The sequence below is a fragment of the Coffea arabica genome, chromosome 7e, assembly GCF_036785885.1.
Source record: "Coffea arabica cultivar ET-39 chromosome 7e, Coffea Arabica ET-39 HiFi, whole genome shotgun sequence".
Classification (NCBI taxonomy): Eukaryota; Viridiplantae; Streptophyta; class Magnoliopsida; order Gentianales; family Rubiaceae; genus Coffea; species Coffea arabica.
The window spans coordinates 11,195,527-11,220,597 of record NC_092323.1 but is presented as its reverse complement, the minus strand read 5'-3'; the positions used below and the strand labels follow the sequence as shown (position 1 = coordinate 11,220,597).

At 36.1% G+C, this 25,071-nt stretch overlaps 3 protein-coding genes across 3 annotated transcripts; 2 read left to right on the top strand and 1 right to left on the bottom strand.

Annotated features, from left to right (window-relative positions):
* The first annotated feature begins 5,037 nt into the window (after nt 1–5,037).
* Nucleotides 5,038–10,389, top strand: LOC113701704 (cysteine-rich receptor-like protein kinase 2). The gene is made up of 8 exons (XM_027222467.2): nt 5,038–5,627; nt 6,587–6,981; nt 7,310–7,438; nt 7,695–7,822; nt 8,059–8,269; nt 8,798–9,029; nt 9,429–9,579; nt 9,696–10,389. The coding sequence occupies exons 1-8, from the start codon at nt 5,248–5,250 to the stop codon at nt 10,011–10,013; spliced, it is 1,944 nt and encodes a 647-aa protein (XP_027078268.1). The 5' UTR covers nt 5,038–5,247; the 3' UTR covers nt 10,014–10,389.
* A 2,631-nt stretch (nt 10,390–13,020) lies between these two features.
* Nucleotides 13,021–17,038, top strand: LOC113702051 (cysteine-rich receptor-like protein kinase 2). Its single transcript, XM_027222999.2, has 8 exons — nt 13,021–13,400; nt 13,607–14,004; nt 14,393–14,521; nt 14,782–14,909; nt 15,154–15,364; nt 15,880–16,108; nt 16,480–16,630; nt 16,753–17,038. The coding sequence occupies exons 1-8, from the start codon at nt 13,021–13,023 to the stop codon at nt 16,972–16,974; spliced, it is 1,848 nt and encodes a 615-aa protein (XP_027078800.1). The 3' UTR covers nt 16,975–17,038.
* A 1,202-nt stretch (nt 17,039–18,240) lies between these two features.
* Nucleotides 18,241–20,684, bottom strand: LOC113702086 (uncharacterized). Its single transcript, XM_027223062.2, has 2 exons — nt 20,478–20,684; nt 18,241–20,015 (listed from the first exon to the last, which is right to left on the bottom strand). The coding sequence occupies exon 2, from the start codon at nt 20,011–20,013 to the stop codon at nt 18,478–18,480; it is 1,536 nt and encodes a 511-aa protein (XP_027078863.2). The 5' UTR covers nt 20,014–20,015; nt 20,478–20,684; the 3' UTR covers nt 18,241–18,477.
* Nucleotides 20,685–25,071: the final 4,387 nt, after the last annotated feature.

Here is a 25,071-nt window from a genome sequence, read left to right as displayed (position 1 = left end):
GCAATTCTTGAATGATCTATATATTTTGTCACACTTTGAACTATTGTTAGACAAATTTTAAATTTTAATTATGTTGGTATATATTTTTTTAACTTTTTTTCAAATTTACCCTCTCTTTTAATTTCTTTTAATAACGTAAGTACTGTGCGTAGCACGGGTATTCACATTAGTACATACCTAAGCGGGAGGTAAATCATGATTTTAGACTGCAATCAAAGCAACCTAGTTTTCTAGTATGATAGATTACATTTAACGCCACAAGTTTCGGATTAATCCAACAGCCAACTCGTCAACATTACAATTAACAGCAATTCAACAGCTAATCAAGATCAAAAATATTCCACATTTGATGGGACAGGATACATGGATATTTTTCTTGTTATACACAATGTACGTAGGATAGTCATGTCCAATTGAAGTGGATTGAAAACCCTCCATTCGGACCAATTTAAACCACTCCATGAAGCGTTTGAATTGAGTTCCAGACCGAATGTTTTTAGTCAGAGGTCGAACTGAATTATATAATTGCTAATTAATGTGCTGGTCTTGACTTAATGCAGCTGCAATTAAGTGTGTAGAGGAAAAAATTGTGAATCCAGACCAACATCAGGGAATATAATGATGTATAGTAGGCCAGAATTGAATTCTACTAGAATATTAGTGGTCTGGTTGCCTCTAAAAATCGGTCATAAGTGACAGTATCTGCATTTTGGTATTGAATTGGTCTCCGGTCCAGTCCATGTTTAAATGAGATAATTGGTCAAATTGTATTATATAATAAATCCGCATTCGCCACTGGATTAATAACGAGATTAATCCTTCATAAAATCACAGCAAATCTTTTCTTTTACAGAACCATGTGATAAGAATCTTGTTAAAGCTTCTGATATCATGGCATGAGAACTTCAATTATATAATTTGGATTTGTCGGCCAAACCCTTGTTAATTTCATCCTTCTTCAGTTGTTGATGTGAAATATTCGAATTTACCAACCCATAAAAGGGAAAAAAGAAAGACAGATATCGTGCGATAGAAACACGATCTCATAGTTGCTGATCATATTAGTGGAAAATTTATCTGCAATTTCTGGCTGATGACCTTGTTTTCTTTTCTCTTGATTTATGACCTTGTTGAACACTGTGAAGAAGGAAATCAACTTTAACAAAAGAAAAAAGTTTAACTTAAAACTTAAAACTTAAAAGACCAGTACCATTGTAACATATAAATTGTAACTTCCACAGTTCTACTTGTTTATTCATTCTAGTCAAGATAAGAACGCATGATTTTATTCCTTCAAATTCTCCATTGCCTGAATGACCACTTCAAACTTCTTCATGGGAGGCTGGAACTATTAATTAGTTACCATATATTGGTGCTTATAGTGGATGCCACTATTTAAACCACATTTTTCTGTTCATATCTCAATGCAAAAACTGTGCGAAATAATGACCGGGGCATTATTCAAATACAAAGCCAGAAAAAGGAAAGAAAAAAAATGCTGACATGGTATGGTAGTATAAAAAAATTCTATAGGTTTTTCCTAGTTTCAAGAGAATGAAAGGATTAATCCATTGGATTTTAAAGATGTATATTTGACTGTTGGGTCTTTTTAGTAAAGTAAAATAGTCTATCACTTTTTTTAAATTTAATTTTCTTTTTCAGAGTGAACCCATCTCTGGTGCTTGACATAATGAATATCCACCCAGTCATCTCTGATTTTTTTTTTTTTACTTACTTCGTCGCATTCCCAGTTTCATTTTTCCGTCATTTACAACTCCATTCATACTCCAGAAATTTTAACGTTTGATCTGGGCATTTCATCTTCTCTTGTAATTCAATTTTCTTTTTCCATTTGCAAATTTTAACGCGTGAACTGGGAAATTTGACTTGGGTAGTTTTCACCATTTTTTCTAAGTGATAGTGGAAGCTATTATAGCTGCGTTGAAAACTTAACTTCAGAAGTGGGGTTGGCCAAAGATCCACTGCAAAAGCTTCCAAACTTTCTGCTCAACCGCCTCATAATCTTAACAAAAATTACTGATCAAGTATAAAACGCTTGCTAATTAATTACTCTTTTTGATTGGGCAAACTGGCTGCATGCAACTGAATTATTGATCATTGACTTAATGAGAGAATTAAAGAATGCAGTTCCTGTATTTTGGATTATAGTGCTCGGTATTACAGAAATTCCGTCCGTGCGCCAACAGCAATTGACAATAATTGAAGTAAAATAAAAAATCTAGAAGCTCAAAAACTAGTGGTTGACTAGTAGTATTGTACTAGCTAGCAATACGTTTTCCATCCCAAGTAAATTCCATATCATATAATAAGTGTGTTTTTTTAGGAGGTTTTTACTAGACAATTTTTTTTTTTAACAATTTTGTCTACTGTAATCTCAAAAAACAATTCAAAATTTTTAAAATACACAACCAAAAACATAAAAAAAACACACACCAGCAGTGGCAGCGGCGGGAGGCAATAGTGAGGAAGGAGAGGAAGGAAAAACAAGAAAGAAAATAAAAAATAAAAAAGGAAAGTTTTTAATTTTTCCAAACACTAAAACTGCACAAGTTTTTCTACTACTTTTATTGTAAATTACAGTAAAATTTTATATAAATACTCAAAAAAAAAACACACTTTCCAAATGGATTCCCAACTGTTTTGCAATTTCATCTCATCAATTATAATATTTGAACATGTTAGAAAACAAGTTAAATATAGACATGATGGACTAACTAACTAATGATAGGCATGATGGGAAAAAAGACTAAAGAAATTCCTAACCACATAAAATCGTAACTCTTTACATAAATAGATTATATTCAATTACCCAACAAAGACACCATCTGCCCCGAAGACTTCAAAGTATGTCCATTTATTGCAAAAATTGATTATATTGAAAAGTTTTATGCCCCTATCCCATATGTGGACCTGTGGCTAATTTTTCAGTTTTGACATTTCCTGCTTCTTGCTAGAATTCAATTTTGGCTTTCTGCACCCGGCATTGTTTCCTGCTGCATTATTGGTTTCTCCAAAGTCCGAAGTTCATATTCCCCTGACGTTTTTGTGCTTCGTTACACCCTTTACCTGATACTTATTGACTCTCTGTGCTTCATTATAATAATCAGTTGAATTGTTTTTTCTTTCCAAGATTAGCAAATGAAAATGTATGAGCATGTCATCAGCTGTTTTTCACGTAATTCTGAATTTGCTTTAAAAGGGGTCATTCATCAATAATAGTCAAAGGATTCATACAACTTTTTAATAATATCTCGACTTTTAGAAAGCAAAAGCTTAGGTGCTCCATAGTCTAAGCTCTTTTGAACGTTCAATTAAGGAAAACATTCACCTTAACAATCAATTAGATCGCAAGAACCATTCTATTGGCCGCCAACTCAGTTTTGAATCATTTGAGTTTTATCATAACAAGAATATTGGACCATGTACAAGCGACAACTAACGAGTTCAGCTGAAGCCAAATCTTGCAAAATGAGAAATGGGAGGAGCTAAATCCCCAAATTTTACCCCGATATTTAAATCAGAAAATGTTGGGAGTTATATTGAGTGAGTTAAATTACATACCTCTCAAGTGAGCAGGGTATTGATAGTTATGTTAGAGGAGATAGACAGTGAAATGATGAGGTCTATTGGTAATCTAACCTCGTCGGATAAGACATGGCTGTGATGTCAGTGGTATGACTGAATTATTGGGTGATTGACTATCACATCAATCATATCAATTACCAGTCATATCATAGTGACGAGTTGAGACTTTTGATATTTCGGATAGATGGGTCATTCCGAGACGAGTTCTTGGTGAGTTCTTGGCACGGAGCAATTGGACCGAGATATCCTCTGAGACAAGTTAACCGATATGTTGTCTTAGCCGAGATGACTGAGATATCCACAGACGACATCTTAATTAGCACTCCATATTACAAAAAATCCTGTGAAAAATCACTCCAGGTAAAGAATCACATGAAAGTACTAACTTTTAAAAAAATTATGACAGATTATCATACTTAATTATGATAAAACGTGTTCTAGCCCATTTACTTTCTCATTTGCCTGCTAAAAATATCAAATGTTTGTCCATTTATTGCCATAATCGACTAGACGATTTCGTTCACATGTAAGCTGGTCTAAATAATTATGAGAAGCGTTGGCTATTTTCTCTGAGCAACATTTATCCTTGGCTTTTTGCACCTTGTTAATCTTCTCACGACTCTATTTGGTTTTTCCAATGTCCGTTTAGCCTATTAATCTTTTCTGTTTCTATTTATGACATTATTGTTGTCTTTCTTGTCTCCAGTAGACTAATACGTATTGGCTTCCCTCATGTGTGATAAAGCACGTGTTTAAGAACTTTTGTACCAAGATTAGGCTTGGAAACACAAGGGGTGATGAATTTGTTTGTTTTAACTTTTCTAGAGTTGCTCAAGTAAAGGGATTCGTGAAAATTACCAAACGAATTGATAAGATTACTAAAATGTTTTAGTGGGATTTGAGTGAATTGCACGATATAGACACTGTCACAATATATGGCACCATGATAATAAGTATATGCATAAACCACAATAAATTGTGACACTTTTTGAACTTTGCATTCCAAAATTAGATTATTACATCTAAATTCAAATTGAATAGTCGTCAATTATATGGTGCCATTGATACGACAATTGTAGGGATCTTAATCCCAAAAAAAAAAAAAAAAAAAACTGTTATCTAAGTATCTTTTGATAATGAGTTCATTTTTATTTACAATAACTTAAAAAAGGTATTATGTTAAAATTAAGGAGATCCCATCAAAGATTTAACTTCACAAAAGTTAAAATCTGCTTATATAGTTGACCTTAAGCTAACAGGTGGAGATTCATCATTCAAGTAGACAAATAGATAAAAGAAACCAGTACAATACATAACAAGTAGAGATTCAATTGCAAGCATGATAACTTTCAAGGACCTATTAGTAAAATTTTTTCTTTTGTCCAATGCCAGCCAGAGTTCCTCATCAATATGTAGCAAGCTCTACATAATTTATATATTTTCCTAGCAGACAATACATAGGATAAGATGGCAGGCTTCTTGTGGCTCTTGCCACTTGCAATTATTTAGCTTGGACCATGCCATTTATCGGTCCCAGAAATCCATATCATTCCATCATCAGCTCTGCCACCATGTCATACTAATCCCTCAATTCTGCACCGTACACTAATATTTGACAGCTCCAAGAAAATCAGGACAACCATGGGAGCAACATTTTGGAACTTGGCTGTGCTGATGATTCTTGTTGCAGTATCAATCTGCTTGAAACCAGCAACTTCAGACCCGCAAATCAATTTACTGAATCAAGGGTGCAGTCAGTATAATGCTACGAATACTAGGAACTTCTTCAACAATCTCAATGCCACCTTTGCTGATCTCAGAAACCAGTTATCCCAACAGAACAAGCTCTTTGCTACAGCACAGCAGTCCAGGTCATCTGACCCCGTTTATGCCATGGTTCAGTGCAGGGATTATGTTTCCTCGGCAGATTGTGTTGCCTGTTTCAATGCTGCAGTAGCCCAGATTCGGAATTGTTCTGCTGCAAATGGCGCTCGTGTCATATACGATGGCTGCTTCCTCAGGTACGTAATCCTTGTTCTTGTACAATTTATTTTTTGGGGGGAGATGGTGACGATGGAACTCTTGTTTTGTTCTAAGAGAGAAATAAATTAGCTCTATTAAACTGGAGATTTTTCCGCAAAATGATATTTCAGCCACGTTCTTTAATTATCTTTTTATCTCGTAAACGCTTTTATGTGAAAAAAAGGCGACAGTCCTATGTTTCAAAACCATTTCTTAAAAGCGACACAGGAGCCCAGCTGAAAATTTTTGCTAAAAAAATTAAGTGCAATATTAATGGATAGACTCCTTTAAATTTACAGATTTTCTTTTGAGTGTAGATTAAGACAGAAGAACATGAACAACCCAAAAAAAAAAAAAAAATTTAAGAGCAGAAATTAGGTGGAAGATGGTCTGAAATTATATTGATTAGGAGTTGGTTAGAAGTGATATTGTTGTCTGTACAAAATGATAGTTAATTCAGATTCCTCATCATGTGCATGCGTTATACTTGGCTGCTTCTGTAATATCTGCGTCGTACAATGATGGTGGGGTTGTTAGCTATCCTTAATAGTTGCTTCACTTATTGGAGCACTAAGTTTTAACTTCCGCTTTCTTGTGGCTTGGTTTTTTGAAGATAACTTTGCCCGTGTGGAGCAGTAAGTTGACTTTCATGCGTCACTACTGGTTTTTGCAAATTATCCACGGTGAATGAAGGAAAAAAATGGGATTATGGAATGTAAAAGTGGAATATGTTTGTGAATTTATACTTGATCTTTGTTATGGCAGCTCAACCTCGATTTTTATGATGTGGAAAAGATTATGACAAAAGTAAGTTCCATCATTTTAAGAAATTTTGATGAGCCAAATCACTAAAACTTGCAGTTATACTTGATATGATAACCTGTTCTGTTCCAATTTTTTATTTTTCTTTTAGGATTATTCATTGATCAAATATTTTGTGAACTTTCTTTTTGCAAAGGTACGAAAGCAACAACTTCTATGATCAGAGTACTCTTCCAGGAAACGTTCAGATATGCAGCAATCGAACTGCATCACAGGCAACTATATTCGGAGCAGAGGCACAAGCCCTGCTGAAAGATCTTCAACTTGCAACGCCGAGGATTAATGGTTACTTTGCAGCATCTAAGAGGCAAGTGAGTCCTGATGTTAGCGTTTATGGGGTGGCACAATGTGCTGAAACAATCAGCGAAAGTGGTTGTGAAGATTGCTTGACTGTGGGGTACGGCAACATACAGGGCTGTTTACCCAATGCAGATGGCAGAGCGATTGATGCAGGCTGTTTTCTTAGGTACTCACAGACTTCCTTTTTCCCAGATAACCAGACAACCAATATCACACCTTTCCTTGGAGGCGGTAAGATATCTTTTGTCCTTCGTGTATGTCCTTCAGGATTTCTTAATTGAACATTTTCTACTTTTTAACTTTTTGACAAACAATACGTTTTTATGAAAATGGAGATTTTCTGTCCTTTTCTCTTTCTTGTAATCAAAATGTTAAATCGCAGTCTTCAATTCACTCCCTTATCTGCTACATTCAGATGGTGAATCACTGTAAGAGAAAAACAAGCTGTCAGTTCATTTTTTACGTGTCCTCAATATGCACCATAGATGCTTTATTACAATTTTATTTGCATTGAAAACTTCTATGAAATTGGTGAGATACTGATGTTGCAACCTTGCAGGAAAATCAAGCAAGAAGAAGGCTATCATCGGTGGAGTGGTTGGAGGTGCAGGCCTTCTTATGGTTATGGTTGCACTTGCTTTGTATTTATGGTATCGATTGCATAGAAAACCGAAGGCAGCTCAAAAAGGTATTCTGGTTAGAATTGCAAGATATTCACATGTACCTGTGGGCTTTATGTTGTAGCTTTTGTTTGAACCACCAGCTTTAGAACAACATTCATCCAGGCGGTTCTTTTTTGAATTAGTCATCTTCCAAATGCTTTTAGCAGACAATACTGGCAATTACTAGATAAGAAGTTGCTATAAAGATTTGGCATTTTAATATCATTTTGTATTTTGTTCTTGTTATAACTTAGTAATTTGACATATTACCTGATCTACCAGGTAACATATTGGGTGCAACTGAGCTGCAAGGTCCTGTAACATACAATTTTAATGTTCTTAAAACTGCAACAAACAATTTTAGCGAAGAATCTAAGCTCGGAGAAGGAGGTTTTGGTGAGGTCTACAAGGTATAGTATGTATGCAGCTTCTGTTTACTAGAAAATTCATCAGACCATTATCAATTAGGATGATCCAACTGAGGATTGATTAAATTTACTACCAAGGTCGCTAACTTTGACTTGTTCTACGTTATAAACTTCATCATTTGATCTTCTCACCATTTGTCATAAATTGTTCACCACTTCCTTAATTACTAGTAAATTAATGCAGAGATTTTCCTATTTTTGTCTTCATACCACTTCAGGGTGCTCTGAAAAATGGAACTATTGTTGCTGTCAAAAAGCTAAACATAACTTCTGGTAGAGCAAAGGCAAATTTCGAGAGTGAAGCTAAGCTTATTAGTAATGTTCATCACCGAAACCTCATTCGCTTACTTGGATGTGCTAGCAAAGGACCAGAGCTACTCCTTGTTCATGAATACATGGCAAACGGAAGCCTGGACAGATACTTATATGGTAAACCTTATCTCTGCTCTCTAAAAGATGAGGGCATGGTTGATTAATTAGAGCTTCAACATATACTTCTCTTTTACACCATCAGAAAGTAAAATTCAGAAGGAGCCAGAAGCCAGTAGATAAACTCCTAATTGAGAATTTCTCTTTCTTAGAGCTTGATCAAAAGGTGCCTCCGTTCAAGAATAATAATCAGAAGTTGGTTATTCTCTCAAATATTGCCTTTTTATTGGAAATGTAAAAAATAATCATTGATTTTAAGAGTTATGCAGAAGTATGGAAGTCTGACTTCTAAGAAGTTGACTTCAATTATCTAAAATCAAAACACATATTTCTTCTATACTTCACCAAAATTCATGTCTCAGCCTGCTCCCTCAACCTTATGATGATGCTCCTCTCATATTTTTCTCCTTCATATAAATCTTTTGATTGAGTTCCATCATTATCATATGTGCTCGAGTCAAGGGTTGTCGATCCAATATGATCATTACAAAATGTATTGACTGTTTCTTTTTCTGATTCTTCACACAGGTGATAAAAAGGGGTATCTCAACTGGAAGCAACGTTTTGATATAATATTTGGAACAGCTAGAGGTCTAGCCTATTTACATGACCAATACCATGTTTCTATTATTCATCGAGATATAAAGCCCAGCAATATCCTCCTGGACGATGATTTTCAGCCAAAAATTTGTGATTTTGGATTGGCAAGGCTTATGCCTGAAGATCGGAGTCATTTGAGCACTAAATTTGCTGGTACCTTGTATGTCAAACAAATTGTTCACTCCTACTTTAATTTCGTTAAAAAGGCTGATCATGCATGTGGTCTAATCGGCTGAAGCCTTTTGATGTGTCTCTGTATAGTAGCTTTTAATACTTGCTATATCTGCTATTCCTAAGTTTAGAAAATAGTGATGTCCAAAAACTCTGTGATTTCTTGGCCTCAGATTAGTTTCTCTTAATTTCATTTCATTTAGAGGTCTACTTTTCTAATCGGAACATGATTATGAACCAAATAATATCCCATAGATAGTGATTTTCACTTTGTAGTGTTCCACTATGAGCACAAATAGAAGTCTGAAAAGTTTGTATTAAGTTAACTCTGGATCATATTGCTTGAAGTCATTAATTCTTCCTGATATGAGGAACTATAATGCAACAGGGGCTACACAGCACCAGAATATGCAATTCATGGACATCTTTCTGAGAAAGTTGATACTTACAGCTTTGGTGTAGTCGTCCTTGAAATAATCAGTGGCAGACGGAGCAGCGACATGACCATTGAGCCAGTCAGTGAGTATCTTCTTGAACAGGTAAATTTCTACTCCTGATTAATCAGTTAACCGGTCAATTTGCTTTGTTTCTTCAACCTGGTCCTTCTCATTCACTATTTCATTTGCCTGCTTTTTCAATGTCACTTTTACCATAGGCATGGAAGCTTTATGAAAATGACATGCATTTAAAGTTGGTGGATGCGACTCTGGACCCCAACGATTACAGAACCGAAGATATGAAGAAAATCCTAGAAATTGCTTTGATTTGCACTCAGTCACAACCTTCTGATAGGCCAACCATGTCTGAGGTAGTTGTCATGCTTTCAAGCGAGCGTTCATCAGAGCAGCAACGCCCCATTAGGACTGCAGTGATCGGTTCTGAAAGGAGGTTCAGAAACATATCTGAATCTACTGAGACTACATCATCAACCTCTAATGCCACTGCCTCTTTTACTGATTTCACTGGCCGTTAGCTTGTTCATCTTCAGAGTGCAGTAATTTCACTTACTTTTTGATATTCATCTCGCATAAGGATCTGAAATCCAAGCAACTACTAGATGTCGCAATTATGTACATAGAGGAGATTATATAATCATATGAAATGTGAATTCAGAAGCAAATGATAGCTCGAAATGTCTTGGCCACGTCGTATCTGGTTGCTAGTGCTAGTGATTTAGTTAAGCAGTTCTCGGACCATTTGACATTTTGAGTTCTGTTTCACTTCTCTCTTCTCTTGACATACTTTCCATTGTAATCTTACATTTCTCCCGAACTCTACCTGCCAATTGTTTTGGGTAGTTTCACTCAGAGCCTAATATAGTAAAGACCAAACAAATTCTCAGATTAGCACATCGCATGTCTTTATCTTGTAGCTTCCCTGTTGCTTTCTAATACGTGTTTTTGGTCCTTGGTAGTGGGAAATTGAGAAATGTATAGCCTACCAATTGAAATGGTAGAGGAATGGATAGATTCCTGACAAGTGACCTTCCTTCCTGTTGTATCGGTAGCAGATGAACTAGTTCAGATCCATTGATCTACCTGCTAAAATAGAAAATGCAACCAGTATAACAGTTCATAACTTCTGATCCTCGTTAAAAATCCTACAGCAACCTTTGCACAGCAAAATGAAGTATTTAACCGATACCTAACATTTTGCTACAGGATAGTAGGCAAGGTCCTTGCATCCTGTCTATGCCATGTTTCCTGGTAGAAATTCTGTGTCCACAAGGAGCACGAACTATTTTTCTTCGCCTACTCGAGAAAGTGCAGAGCTAAACTGCTAATGAGAACGGTAGTGGTGTCAATGGCACTCTCCTTGATGTAATTCTATGATAGACATCGTCTTCTTCCTGATTTGGAACAGACAAGAAGCTGATTGCGAAGACTAGATATTCAGAGAGGAATGCAATTTCTTAGTACTCAAACACTACTAGTAGGTAGGGCACTGCAGTTGCAGGCATGTTCCACCATTTGTGACTAAAATCACAGCAACATCGTTTCCATGGGAGAATATACTAGTTGACATTTATATACACTGTCAAAACAGCAGAAGTCATAGTCTCACAGTTTAATAGATTTCACTGCCATAACTATGGCTTTTCTCCATTTTGCAAAGGCCAAAAACATGCCCCTGTAGCTGGCTTAGCCACTGTTATTGTTACAAATGCGACGCAGTTCTGGAGATTCATTCAACGGGAACATAGACATGGTAGGTATCAATAAACTTAAACAAGAGTAGTTTCAACGTTTCATATGCAAGTAGCTTTTTGTTTATATGTTCTTTTTTGGTTCGCAATAACTCAAGTCCATCATGTCAAAACTTATTAGATCACATCAAAGATCCAAGCAGCAATTTACTATCTTCACAAAAAGAAGAAGAATCAACTGATGATTGATGTTGACCTAGAAAGAACAGGCTCACTAGTCACTAGAGAAGAAAACCATTTAAACTAAACGTAAATAATAACTCTCCGAATATATTGAATGTTGACAATTACTAAGGTGGCTATTGAGATTTTAAAATTTTTAGGGGAATACTTTTAATTTTGATAAAACTCGTTGAGCTATCATTACTTTTCCCTACAATGGTCTTATATGAATTCAGTTTTCGCTCCATGCCCGAAAAGAATCTTTTTTTTCCTCAACAATGTATTTGTCATTTAATCAAATGGCAAAATTCAGACAAGGGAAAATAATTCAAAACGTCCATCACATTTTGTAAAATGACTTTTTTCATCCTTTACTTTTAAAAGTATAATTTTATGTCCCTTACAAATTTACATTGGTCAAATTTGGTCCCTACCTAGGTTTTCGACTAGTTTTTAGCCAGAATCCACCACGTGTCTTGCACATGATCATTTTTTAAGGGCAAATTTGTCAAATCAAATTTCACATAATTTGATTTTTTCGCCCCCCACATTTTACAAAATGAATTTTTTCGTCCCTCACATTTCAAAAAATGATTTTTTTCCATCCCTCACATTTCACAAAATGAATTTTTTCATCTCTCATTGATCATGTGTACAAATAATTTCGTTTTTTTTAAATCCATATATATATCTATTTGATTTCACCTGAACAATATGAATATCATGTAATATATCTGTATTTGATTTAATCTACAATTACAATTAGCTTATTCAGGTGAAATTAAATAGAGACATATTATATGCTATTTGTATTGTTCAGGTGAAATCAAATAGACATATATATGAGTTTTCAAAAATAAGAAAAGACTATCGCACACATGATTAATGAGGGATGAAAATTTTTATTTTGCAAAATGTAAAGGATAAAAAAAATTATTTTGTGAAATGTGAGGGACTGTGGATCAGATTATGTGAAATGTGTTTGACAAATTTACCCCAAAAAATGGTCATGTGGTAGATTCCAGTCAAAATCTAATAAAAAATTTAGATAGGGACAAAAATTGATCAATGTGAATTTGTAAAGAACATAAAATTATACCTTTAAAAGTAATGGACGAAAAAAGTTATTTTACAAAATGTAAAAGACATTTTGAACGATTTTCCCTTCAGACAATCTAGTTCCAACTTTTGTGTACAATTACGATGATTACTGGAATACATTGTGCTTGATTTTGATATATGAAATATATATGGAAAATATTAATGGCACTCCTGATGCTTTGATCATATAAATCATACCCCTATCTTCCGTTGAATTTACAACCATTCGTTTTATGAAATTGTAATTTGTGTGAACAATCGAGGCATTTGTTAAAATTAAGATGTAATGGAGAGAGAATAATAATGTAATGGTGAGAAGTTCTCTCTGATTCTCCGGATTCAATGGAGAGGAGCAGAAGCCTACTCCGTTCTTTTGGTTGTTGCCATAATGCGATTAGCTTTGACCATCTCATTTTTCCCTTTCCTGAATTCCACACCATCCCACCATTAGCTTGGCAACCATGGAAAATTGATCCTCAAGTCTGCAGACTGCAAAAAGATCAGCACAACCATGGGGACAACCTTTTGGAACTTGGGAGTGCTGATCATTGTCATTGTTGCATCAATCCTAATGAAACCAGTAATTTCAGACCCACAAATCAATTTGCTAAACAGAGGATGCAGTCAGTACAATGCAACAAATTTTAGGGACTTCCACAACAATCGAAATGCCACCTTTAATGATCTCAGGAACCAGTTATCCCTGCAAAACAAGCACTTTGCTACGGCACAGCAGTCCAGGTCACCTGACCCCGTTTATGCCATGGTTCAGTGCAGAAACTACCTCTCCACAGCTGATTGTGTTTCCTGTTTTGATGCTGCAGTGGCCAAGGCTGTGAAATGCAAAGATGCAAATGGCGGTCGTGTTGTGTATGATGGCTGCTTCCTCAGGTAGTCCTGTTTAATCTTTTTAAAAGGGCAGAAGATGGAAGAAAAGAACTAGAGAGATTGTATTTGTACATGAGGATAGGACAAACAGAAACAGACTCAATTTGGTTGGTGATTTTGTTATATGTTTTTTGGAGGCAATGGAGGCTTTCACTGTCAGATCTCAATGTGCATCAGCTGAATATTTGGAAACTTTCTTGTTTTGCAAGGTACGAGAGCAACACCTTCTATGATCAGAGTACACTTCCAGGAAATGTGGAGATATGCAGCACTCAGACTGGATCTCGAGAAAATGAATTTGGAGCACAGGCACAAGCCCTGTTGAAGGATCTTCAACTTGCAACGCCTAGGATTACTGGTTACTTTGCAGCATCTAAGAGGGAAGTGAGTCCAGGTGGTAGCACAGTTTATGGGGTGGCACAATGTGCTGAAACAATCAGCCAAAGTGGTTGTGAAGATTGCTTGACTGTGGCCTTTAACAATATACAGGGCTGTTTACCCAATGCAGATGGAAGGGCTGTTGATGTCGCCTGCTTTCTTAGGTATTCAGAGACTTCATTTTTCCCTGATAACCAGACAATCGATATCACGCCCTTTCTACGAGGACGTAAGATATCTTATCTCCCTAACATACGTCCTTGAGGATACATTGATACAGCTAATTACCTTTGCATTGTATTATCTTTTGGTGTACTGAAGAATATGCCATTTACTTGGAAATTCTTGATCGAACTTTCTCTGCTCTTAGCGTCTTCACAAACAACCTTTTGATGAAAACAGAGACTTGTATGTCCTCTTCTTACTAGTTATTGAAATGCTGATTCCATTGTTTAATCATACTCATCTGCTTACTTCAGACAGTGAAACATTCTGACATAAATAGGCTTTCGGTTCATTCCTTACACGTATTCCTCCCGGAGATGCTTTAGTACAGCTTTTATCTCAACTTAAAAAACTCCCTGTAATTGGTGACATGTAAATTTGCATTCTTGCAGGAGGTTTAAGCAAGAAGAAAGTTATTATCATTGGAGTGGCTGCCGCAGGTGGTGGCCTTCTTATTATTATTGCACTTGCTTTGATTCTATGGTGTCGGTTGCACAGAAAGCCAGAGGCACCTCAAAAAGGTATTTTGGTTCTATTTGCAAGATAGCCAATGTAGGCGTGATCTTTATGTCGTAGATTTCGTTTGAACTGACTGAACCACCAGGTCTAGAACAGCATTCTTCCCTCTGTTCCTTTATGAATTACTCGTTTTCAAAGCAGTCCTTGCACTGTTTTAGATAAGAAGTTGCTAACAAGATTTTTGGCATTTCAACATCATTTTTTTCCCTTATTCTTGTGTTAACCGTAAGGTAATAATTTTATATATTACCTTATCCACCAGGTAACATATTCGGTGCAACTGAACTGCAGGGTCCTGTAACTTATGATTTTAAAGTTCTGAAAACTGCAACAAGAGATTTTAGCAAGGAATGCAAGCTTGGAGGAGGAGGTTTTGGAGAGGTTTTCAAGGTATAGTAATATATGCAGCTTCTTTTTAACCGGTAATAAAGAATTCAATAGACCATTATCAATTATGATGATCTTCTTCAGAAGAGATTGCTTTTACCACCATGGTCGCTTCCCTTGACTTGTTCCATATTTCAAAGCTTCATTACTTCATCTTCTTAGCAATTTTTATAAAATTTAATTGCTTGCTTCACTGCCAGTGGTTTAATGTAGATATTTTCCTATTTTTGTCTTCATTACACTTCAGGGTACTCTGAATAATGGAAATATAGTTGCTGTCAAGAAGCTAAAAGCAACTGCTAGTAGACCAAAGGAAGAGGTTGAAAGTGAAATCAGAGTTATTGGTAATGTCCATCACCGAAATCTCATTCGCTTACTTGGATGCTCTACCAAAGGAGCAGAGCTACTCCTTGTGTACGAATACATGGCAAATGGAAGCCTGGATAAATTCTTATATGGTAAATCTTAACTCTGCATTTTAAAGATGATAACACGATTGATTGATATGAGCTCGAACAAATACTTTTCTGTGACACTATCAGAAGATTCGGAAGGAGCTAGTAGATATCAGTACAGAGAGCTTGATCGAAAGCAAGCTCAGTTCAAAGAATGATGAGCAGAAGTTATCACATAAAGTTCATATATCTACCTTAAGAACCCAGTTTTGCCCTGCTAAATCAGAATGCAACCTTAGAAAACAGAGAGACAAATAAAGCAACTAGCAAGGAAGTTTTAATAATCAAGAGAATCGCTTCATCATACTTCCTATCAGGGTTTTAATCTACCATTACAATTCCTTTAGCATTTTGCTTCTTTATCTAAATCTTGTTTGGGTTTCATCATTTGCATACGTGCTTGAGTGAAGTATAATGCAATATAAGGGTTAGTTTTCCTGATATATCTCTGAATGTGACAATGAATACGTGTATTGAACTTTCTTCTTCTTCTTCTTTCTTTTTTTCACTGTTCACAGGTGATAAAAGAGGGTATCTTAATTGGAAGCAACGGTCCGACATTGTATTTGGAACAGCTAGGTGTCTTGCCTATCTGCATGAACAATACCATTTTTCTCTCATTCATCGAGATGTTAAGTCCAGCAACATTCTACTGGATAATTATTTTCAGCCAAAAATTTCTGATTTTGGATTGGCAGCACTTATGCCCGAAGATCGGAGCCATCTGAGTAGTTTTTCTGGTAACTTGTATGTCAAACTTCACTCCTGCTTTTCATTTCATAAAAATAACAGCTCACCAGAGACATGGTTGATTAAGATGAAGCCTTTTTATGTATCTTTTGCAGTGGTTGTTTATACATCCTACAATTTATATCGCTAAACCAAATGAAACCGATAGTGATGTCCAGGAACTCTGCATTTCTTGGCCTCGAATTTGTCTCTCAGTTTCATTTATTTTAGATGTCCAGTCTTCTAATCGAAACATGATCTGGTACCAACTGAAATCGCGTAGATAGTCATTTGCACCCTTTACTGTTCCATTAAGAGTATAAATGCGGGTTTGAAAAATAAACGAATTATGTCGTTGTCTTTCTGAGATGAGGAATTTAATGCAACAGGGGCTACATAGCACCAGAATATGCAATTCATGGACATCTTTCTGAGAAAGTTGATGTTTACAGCTTTGGTGTTGTCGTTCTTGAAACAATCAGTGGCAGAAGTAGCAACTACAAAACAGTTGAGCCAGGCCGTGACAATCTTCTTGAACAGGTAACTTTCATTTGGCAACGTTAAACAGCTAACTGTCAGTTCACTTTGTTTCTTCAACCAGATACACATCTCATTCAGAAATTCTTTTGCGTGGACCTTTCCATGGGTTACTTTTGTAGCAGGCATGGAAGCAGTATGAGAATGACATGCATTTGGCATTCGTGGATGAGACTTTGGACCCTAACGATTGCAAGACAGACGATGTAAAGAAACTCCTGGAAATTGCTTTGCTATGCACTCAATCACAACCTTCTCGAAGGCCCACCATGTCTGAGGTAGTTGTCATGCTTTCAAGCGATCGTTCATGGGCGCAGCAACGCCCCTTAAGGACTACAGTTATCTGATCAGATGGGAGATTTTCAGCGAATCTACAGAAATTGCATCATCAAACTCCACTGCCACAGCCTCTATTACATGGTTGCCAGGCCATTTTGCTCGTATTCAAAATGCAGCATTTTCACTTATTTTCTTGTATTTCACGCATATAAACATCTGAAATCCAAGAAATCTCATGAAATGCTAGAATTATGTGTACAGAAGAGCTAGAACAAGGAATCTAATAATAGCTTCAGACGACGTACCTATATCTGAACTGGTTTAAGACCATCAAGATCTATGGATTTCTTTACTGCATTCTGCACCAGCTGAGATTGTTCTACTAGTTTCCAGCCATTTGGAAATGTTTTTGTTCTTTGGTAATCTCACCAATTCTTGAACTATCAATTACTCATGGAAATGAAGGAGCCACTTGAGCTTCCTGAGGTTTCACCTTCCATCCAACTTGGAGAGCCTGAAACTTGACACCGGATGCGAAGCTAAGTGCAGCAGTATTCTCTTCAAAAGGGATTACGAAGTCTTTGACATGAAGAGTTGCTTGGTTGCAGTACAGATAAACCCACTTTTTTCTCCGAAAGCAAGGAACGGTGAAATGTACCCGCAATATTATATCCAGCTGAATTTAAGGCAATTGCAAAGTAGAGAACTTAAATTCTTTTGGCAGTTTTAGTCAACAATATACCACCGTCAATGCAGTCCCAACCTGTATCTCCCAATGCACCAAGTCCATTTAAGTTGCTTTTTCCTCCTACTGACATCTTCAAGAAATCCTAGAGCTTGTATAATGAGCTATGGACATTGAAACCTAAGAAATGCAAATGAAGAATGCTAAAGGGAATAGAAATCAACTTTGAGAAATAGCAACAACAAAATTCAGTGTTATTAATTGCTATTTACTCATGATAACTTTATCTGCAATTAAAAGAAAAACAGAAAGCTTGTACTATGAACTGCAAAGTTTAATAAATCATGTTCTTAAGTCTATCCAACTGCCAGTTTATTAGACACAACCACTTAAAAAGCAGAGAAATATTAGTGCTCTTGCAAAGAGGGAATGATCACTAGGCAGACAGAAATTCACTGTGCCTGCAAGTAAGCTGAAATGAAAAGCAACTAGGGAACTTAAACCAGTACCAGGTAGTATCATAGTTCTTTCCTCCCATTCAAATTTCAAGGCGAGGCTGTCAATATGCATTAGTGTTAGCAAAGGAAGAAAGAGCAATTACAAAAATCTTCTACCTATAGACAATAGCAATTGACGAGCTCTAGACAAATTCACATTCAAAGGCAAGTCCCTTCTATATATTCAGGCTGAAATATAATTCCAATACTCAGGATTGAGAAACAACAGAAAGCAAATAAAAGGAATTTCTTATGCAATACTAGTAACTGGGAAATTTTCTGCTAACAAGATAAAAAGCACCCAAACTTGGAGAAAGGAAAGATCAGATCAACATATTACAAGATTCTATTCTACACGCAAGTAATAACTCCTCACTCAGGGAGACAATTCACTCCATCATGCCATCATCATCAACTTCCACGTCACTTAATTCAAGATCAGCAAGCAACTCTTCTAATGGAACAGATGGGACTTCCTCCCCATCAGTCACTGATGCCATTTCTGATGGCTGGTATTCCTTATTCCGGTACAATGATACGTTAAACCTCAACTCAGGGTTTTCCTCCAGGTCCCTCAGGAACTGCTCATACTCTGAGTTCACCTTCTCTTCATGATCTCTGCCTTTAGCTGTGTTATCAACTTCCATATCAAGAGATTTAAGTTTCCATGCACGAGGCTTCCCACGCTTCTTCTGGCGCTTCTCCTCATAGCTCTTTTTAATCAATACAACTTCAGGGAGGACAAGGCCTTTGTATTTGTCTAGTTCAATATCATTGCTATTGGCCGCATACAAGTCATAGCCAAGAGCATTGTCCCCAGGGCTCAAAAGGTGGCCTAGATGAGTTCTCACTGAGAAAATTGTGTCATTTTTCCCAAAATCTGATACTCGAGCTACTTGTGCATCAGCTAAAACATACCTTGAGCCACCAACCACAACTTCAGAAGAAACAGGCTCCACATCTAATACTATATACTCTACAAGCTGCCTGCTGGAAAGCAGAGACTTGAAAGATGCCCTCCAATACTGATCAGCGTCCAAGAAACAGTGCCTCAGAGTGAAGGGGTCCATTAAAGCAATGCTGTTACTAATTTTAGTGCAAATGACGAGTGGACCAAGATTACCCAAACTAACAGCAACCTTTGGAGGGAGACAGATCAGATCTTCACGGCAAATCGGGCATATTTCAACAGAGAAGGTATACTTGTAATTGTAATTATTGCTTTTGGGATCATGGGAAACCAGTTGTTTATCATTACGATACCTAACTGGTGCAACTTTACCCAAAAATTCCACAAACTTCACAGCATGACTCCGGTTGGAAAAGAAGAAATCTATCCCCTGATCCATCTGCTTAATTCTTATGCAACGTGCAGCAGCATCATGCTTAAGAATTAGCTGCTCCAGGTAGAAAAAAGTCCTTCTGTGAGAAACATGCTGGCGTAGCTGCACTGCAGCCACCCACTGATCAGGGTTGGCCTGAACCCTCGTACAAGATTCACACATTTGTTCATGTACAACATACTCCACAACGTAAGACTGCTCAAGTATCGCTCGGTTTAGAACCTCTTTCTGAACCGTCAGCTTAACTTTGATCCTTTTGGAATGAGGCTCGGTCCAGATGAACTCAGCATGTACTAACCGGACCTTGTTCAGATTCTTCAACCTCTTTACACAAAACGTAAGCAGCTCTTTTGATTCCAACTGAGCCTTGATCCAAGTTCTAGGAGGCTGCAGGTAGCTATCACATTCGGGGCAATGAACAATAACCACATGCTTCTGTAGACCTTCAGTGATATCCACCTCAGAGCGCAAGCATTTCGTACACATATTAGCTGGATTGGGCTGCATCAAGATTCCACATTTGCAGCACAAAACGCTACCAATAGTTTGATTTACAGTAAACATACCGGCTTCTAGCGCCATATCTACAAATAACAACCACTGTATAAGCAACAGAACTGCTGAAACCCAACAAACTATTGACATTACCAACGTTTAACCCCTTTTAGACCAACAACTGAGTATTCAAAATTTAGCTATCAATTCCCATAGCCAATAAAAACAATTTGTTCAAACACCAGCTAGAAAGATGAAAATTATCACAAAAAACCAACCACATAATTCCATAAAAGCTGGAATTTTTAATTTTTTTTTTTTTTAAAACTGGCTGGAATTTTTATGACCAATCAATTAAATTCGTCTCCTTCTCTTCTTAAAGTAAACCGAGTTAATACAAACCTAAGCATACAAATTTGCAACCACTAATAGCTAAATGCCACCATTGGTTTTGTAAGTACACAACAAAATATCAGAAATTATCCCAAAAAAATGTAGGAAATAACATATAAGCGTCAAAGAAACAAGGGCCGAATCAGTATCTAGCAAACCTGATGTTCGAAGGCTCGGATTTAGAACAATCTTAGCGGCAGAGCAAGACTGAAATGGAGAAGAGGGCCAGGGATTGATATTTATGCAGACGCAGAACTGACAGAAGAATGATGAAATGGTTGGAGGCCCTCTTGTTTCTTCCTGAGGCGGCTTCTTCAGCGTTCGAGGTATAACTCTATGATACAAGGGGTGAGGTCACGCACAAAAAGCGTTCCAGCCGCAGCGTTTTGCCGACCTAAAACGTGACTGTGAGCGGAATAATGACTTTCTCCTTTTCTCTTTTCTTTTTTTTTTTCTTTTTTTTTTTTGATATTTAGAATAGGCAAATGGCCGTCAATAACCTACTTAAATTTTTTTCTTTTGGTCATTTACTTAGTCAAAATGGTCATTTAACTAATTAAAATACATATTTTGTGATTAAAAAATGTGTGCTTTCATTAGTTGAATAATAATCAAAGCATAAGTTCTATTAGTTGAGTGACAAAAAATATAGTATTTTCTTAATTAAATGATCATTTTAACTAAATAAAAGTTTAGTGCCCAAAATAGGAAATTCTAGTAATAGTTTAAACTATTTTTGCCATTTGTTGTAATATTATGTGCTATAATCTTGTATTTTGTTTCTCATTCAGTTACCAATTTCCTAAATTGTCAGTCACATAATCATGTGATTGACTAACTGACCTAAAAAAAAATCATGTGATAAACCAAAAGAAAATAGAAATTGTCCTCCATGAGGTAGTATTGACATTAGTCAAATAGTATTAAAATCTACATTGAATCCAAGAAATCCTATACATAATTAATTGATTGTTCAAAAAGTTTGTAGAAAATATTTTTCTTCTTTTGAAGAGACACTTTCTAGCTATTTCCTTAAGAAATTAGATTGGCTTGCCTTTTAAAGAAATCAGAATGGTTCTTTTTTTTTTCAAAAAAAAAAATAGTTTGGTTCCGTTCAATCCAACCTCACACTAGGCTGGTTAGATATTATCACTCATAACAAGTTGCAATTTCTGACTGAGTGTACCCTCCAAAAAAAAATTTTTTTTTTGTGACCAACTATCGGGCCTATTGGCCAATCTGTTATAAGAATACGGCCTGTTACATTGGATGTATGATCAATTACTGAACAACAATGGCCCAATAGGCCTCGACTAAATAGTTGTTCACACGTCTTACTGAAGTGTCTTAACCCAATCAGTCCAAACGGTGGAAGCTTATTAGGCCTTTGCTTAGAACGAAAAGTCCTTTGCTTAGAACGAAAAGTCTGTTGCAGCTTCACTATTTGACGGACTCGATTGTAAGTAAAAGGATTTGAATTCAAAATCTCTCACTAATTAAAAAATTATAAAATTAAGAGTAACTGCAAAACGTATACTTTTTAAGAAATACATAAATTGGGAAATCCGTGTATATAAATCTGCATGCAAATGCTAAAAGTAAATAGAATCTATGGAACTAGCCATGATTTTCAAAATTAAGATAAATAAATTGTGTTCTAAATTTTCATTCTAGTATATGGAATATACTCATTGTCTTGCAATGGCTTACTTGATAAGAAATTTTTGGAGATGATAGTGTATAATTAATTTTGATAGGTTGTACTAATTTATGATTCAATACATTACTAATTTGCAAAATAAAAGCACTATCTGAAAACTATAAGATAAAAAAAAGAAGTCATTACGTGTAATATGCATCAAAGTACAATATAGTTTATAAATTTGAGTACTTGTTGTAGACACCAAATTTTTAAATAATTTGTATGTTGCATCTAATTCATGATTTTGTTTTAGATTATCTGCATTTTAGTTGTTACCTTTTTATTTGTCTTTTATTTGCTAATTATTTGTCATATTAATTTTGTTCACGTTTTAGTCTTAGTTTTAGTTTTAAGTTTTAACGTAAAATTTGTGAAAAAAAAAAAGGAAAGAAAAGAGGAAATTGATGAAAAATGGAAAATTGTGCTTTCGTGGATTTTAGTTTATTTAGATTTAGTTTCTATCCAATGTTAATTTTTTTGTTGTTTTTGTTGTTTGTTATCTATTTTTATTATCAGTTTTATTTAATTAATTAAAAAAAATCAATCAAAAAAATCACAATCCTATTTCTGCCGAATCCATTTCCACTTCACATTCTAGCACCTTCCATCCTTATTGCCGGTTCCATCTTCCATTATCACACACTATTATATCAACTACCACTCACCACAATATCTCCAGATTCCATTTTTGCTTTTCTGCCTTGAGCCGTGAGTGACTAGCTACTTTGGAGTTAACGACCGAGAAAAAAAAAAGGGAGGACTTAGCTTCATTCCCAGCTTCACCGTAAGACCAACCGAGAGAGTGTGAGTAAGAGGAAGGGTGCGAACCGTCTGCCTTCACCTCCTCCACCACTGCTGAGATGCCATTTTCTTCTTCATCTTCCATCAGCTGAGCTCGACCACAACCACCAACTCCACAGCTTACACAAACTGAGCTCAGCCTTGAGCTGAGACGCAAGCTTGAGCAAGGGAGAGGAAGAGTTGCGGGCTGCAATTTCTGGACAGCCGAGAGGAGGGAAATATTTTTTGCAGCTAGCCGAGGGTGTTGAGCTCCAAACTGAGGTAATTTCTGGACCTAGACTAGATGTTTATAGGTTGATGAAGTTGTTTAAGGGCATGCATGTGAGGATTGTGTGGCTAGATGATAACTTAAGTTATAGAAAAATCTGTTTGTGAAGAAAATGGTTGCCGAGAGTTTAAGCTGGAAATTTGCAGCTTCGGTTGACCAAGTTTTGATGATCTGAGCTATATGTATGTTTAACTAACCAAAGTCTGGATGATCTAGCTCTGCATGAAGCTAATTAACTTGGATTAAACAAGAAAATTGAAGGAATACCAAAAATCCGGTTGCATGCATGTCAATCGAGAGAATTGGGATGAATTTCTGGTTAAATGGTGATTTTGATGACATTTGAACTTGATTTTGGATCCAATCTGATAGATAGTTTGTTATTTGGTCTTGCATGTGATCTTTATGGCTGGGAATTCGGTTGTATGGCTGGAAAATTTTATTGGATGTTGCTGGATTGTTAAACCAATCTTCCAGCTTAGCCGATGGAGTTGTTTTGGGTATTTTAGTATGAAATTTGCTGGAAAGTGCTTGATCCTCACTTGGTTGTGTGTTTAGCTAACTAAATACTGGATGATTAAGCCCTGCATGAGATTAATTGGCTGTGTGTAAACCAGAATTTTGAGTGAAACAAAAATCTGTTGCACGCATGTTTATTCCAGAAGTTTGCATGATATCTTCTTGGGTTTCTTGTTTGTTTGGATTATGATGGTGGGTTTAGTTGTGGGCTTGGTCTAAAGTTGTGACGTTGAGTTTAATTACATCTAATCAAGGTTGTGATAAGAATCTGAGTTTATAAGAAAATTGTTGCAAAGTTGTTTGGCCGGAAACATTGCTGAAGCTGAAACCTTTTATTGTTGCTTGCATGTTATTTCAGACCTGAATATGATGTTTTTCTGGGTTGTTTGCTTGCTTGGATCATGGTTGCTCAAGCTAAAGTTGTTTGTTGCTTAATCTTGGTCAAAGTTATGTATTTGAACCAGAAAATTTGAGTCAATTTGCAAGTAAAAATGCAGCAGATTTCACTTTCAGCTATAGCAGTTTTCATTCTTCAATGTTTGCATGTTCATTCTTCAATGTTTGAATGATTTCCACCTTTGTCTTTGCTGATTTGGGATGTTAAACTTATGTTTTTACTGTCTAGTTTAAAGTTTTGGATGTTAGCTTTGGTTAGGGTATGTGATTGGATGTAGAGTTGGCATTTGGGAGTGAAACATGAAGGAAATGCAGCTGAATTGGCGCAGAAATGAAAGGCTTCTACGTGTTTTGCATGTATGGATAATTTCAGAATTGTCTCTTAACCCCCCCCAAGTCTCCCCTTGTTCTACTATGACCCAAATTTGAGAAAAACTAATCAATTGGGTCCCTGAGATCTTTTGCAGCAATGCATTATGGCCCAATTACATTTCTTTTTCTTGCATTAGGTCCTAAGGTGGGTGTATTTTGAGTCATCATTTGGCTTTTCATTGTTTTGAGACTTTTGAAGCTCTTAAATTTTTCAATTGGTTTTTATTTGGTTTGGTTGATTAATGGTTGCTATTGAGTTTTCAAAATGCATGTTTAAATCATTCATGGACCCTTGTTCATTCTTGGACCTTCGAATTTCCATAAATGTTTGTTTGGATCTTGTTATTTACTTGGAGAACTTTTTGTGTTTTTTTTTTAATGTTTCAATTAAGTTCAAATGATTGAGTAGTGCTTGCTTTTGGGTCTTTAGTAGATGTTATGCTTGGGAATCGGATGATCATGCCTTTTGCCTTGGTCTTTAAGTAGTTTTGACTTCATTGAGTTGCAATGGAGGGAAAGTTTGATGTTTTGATGGATTCAAATTGTTTAGTTTATATCTTATCACTAAATTGGTGCATTAATCTTTTGTTTTTGGTGATTTTAGCCTAAGTTAGTCTTTTCTTGGTTGAATCTAGCCAAGTTGAGTTTGTTTACTCCCTTAGTATCACCAACGGGGAGGTATAATCTCTTTTAC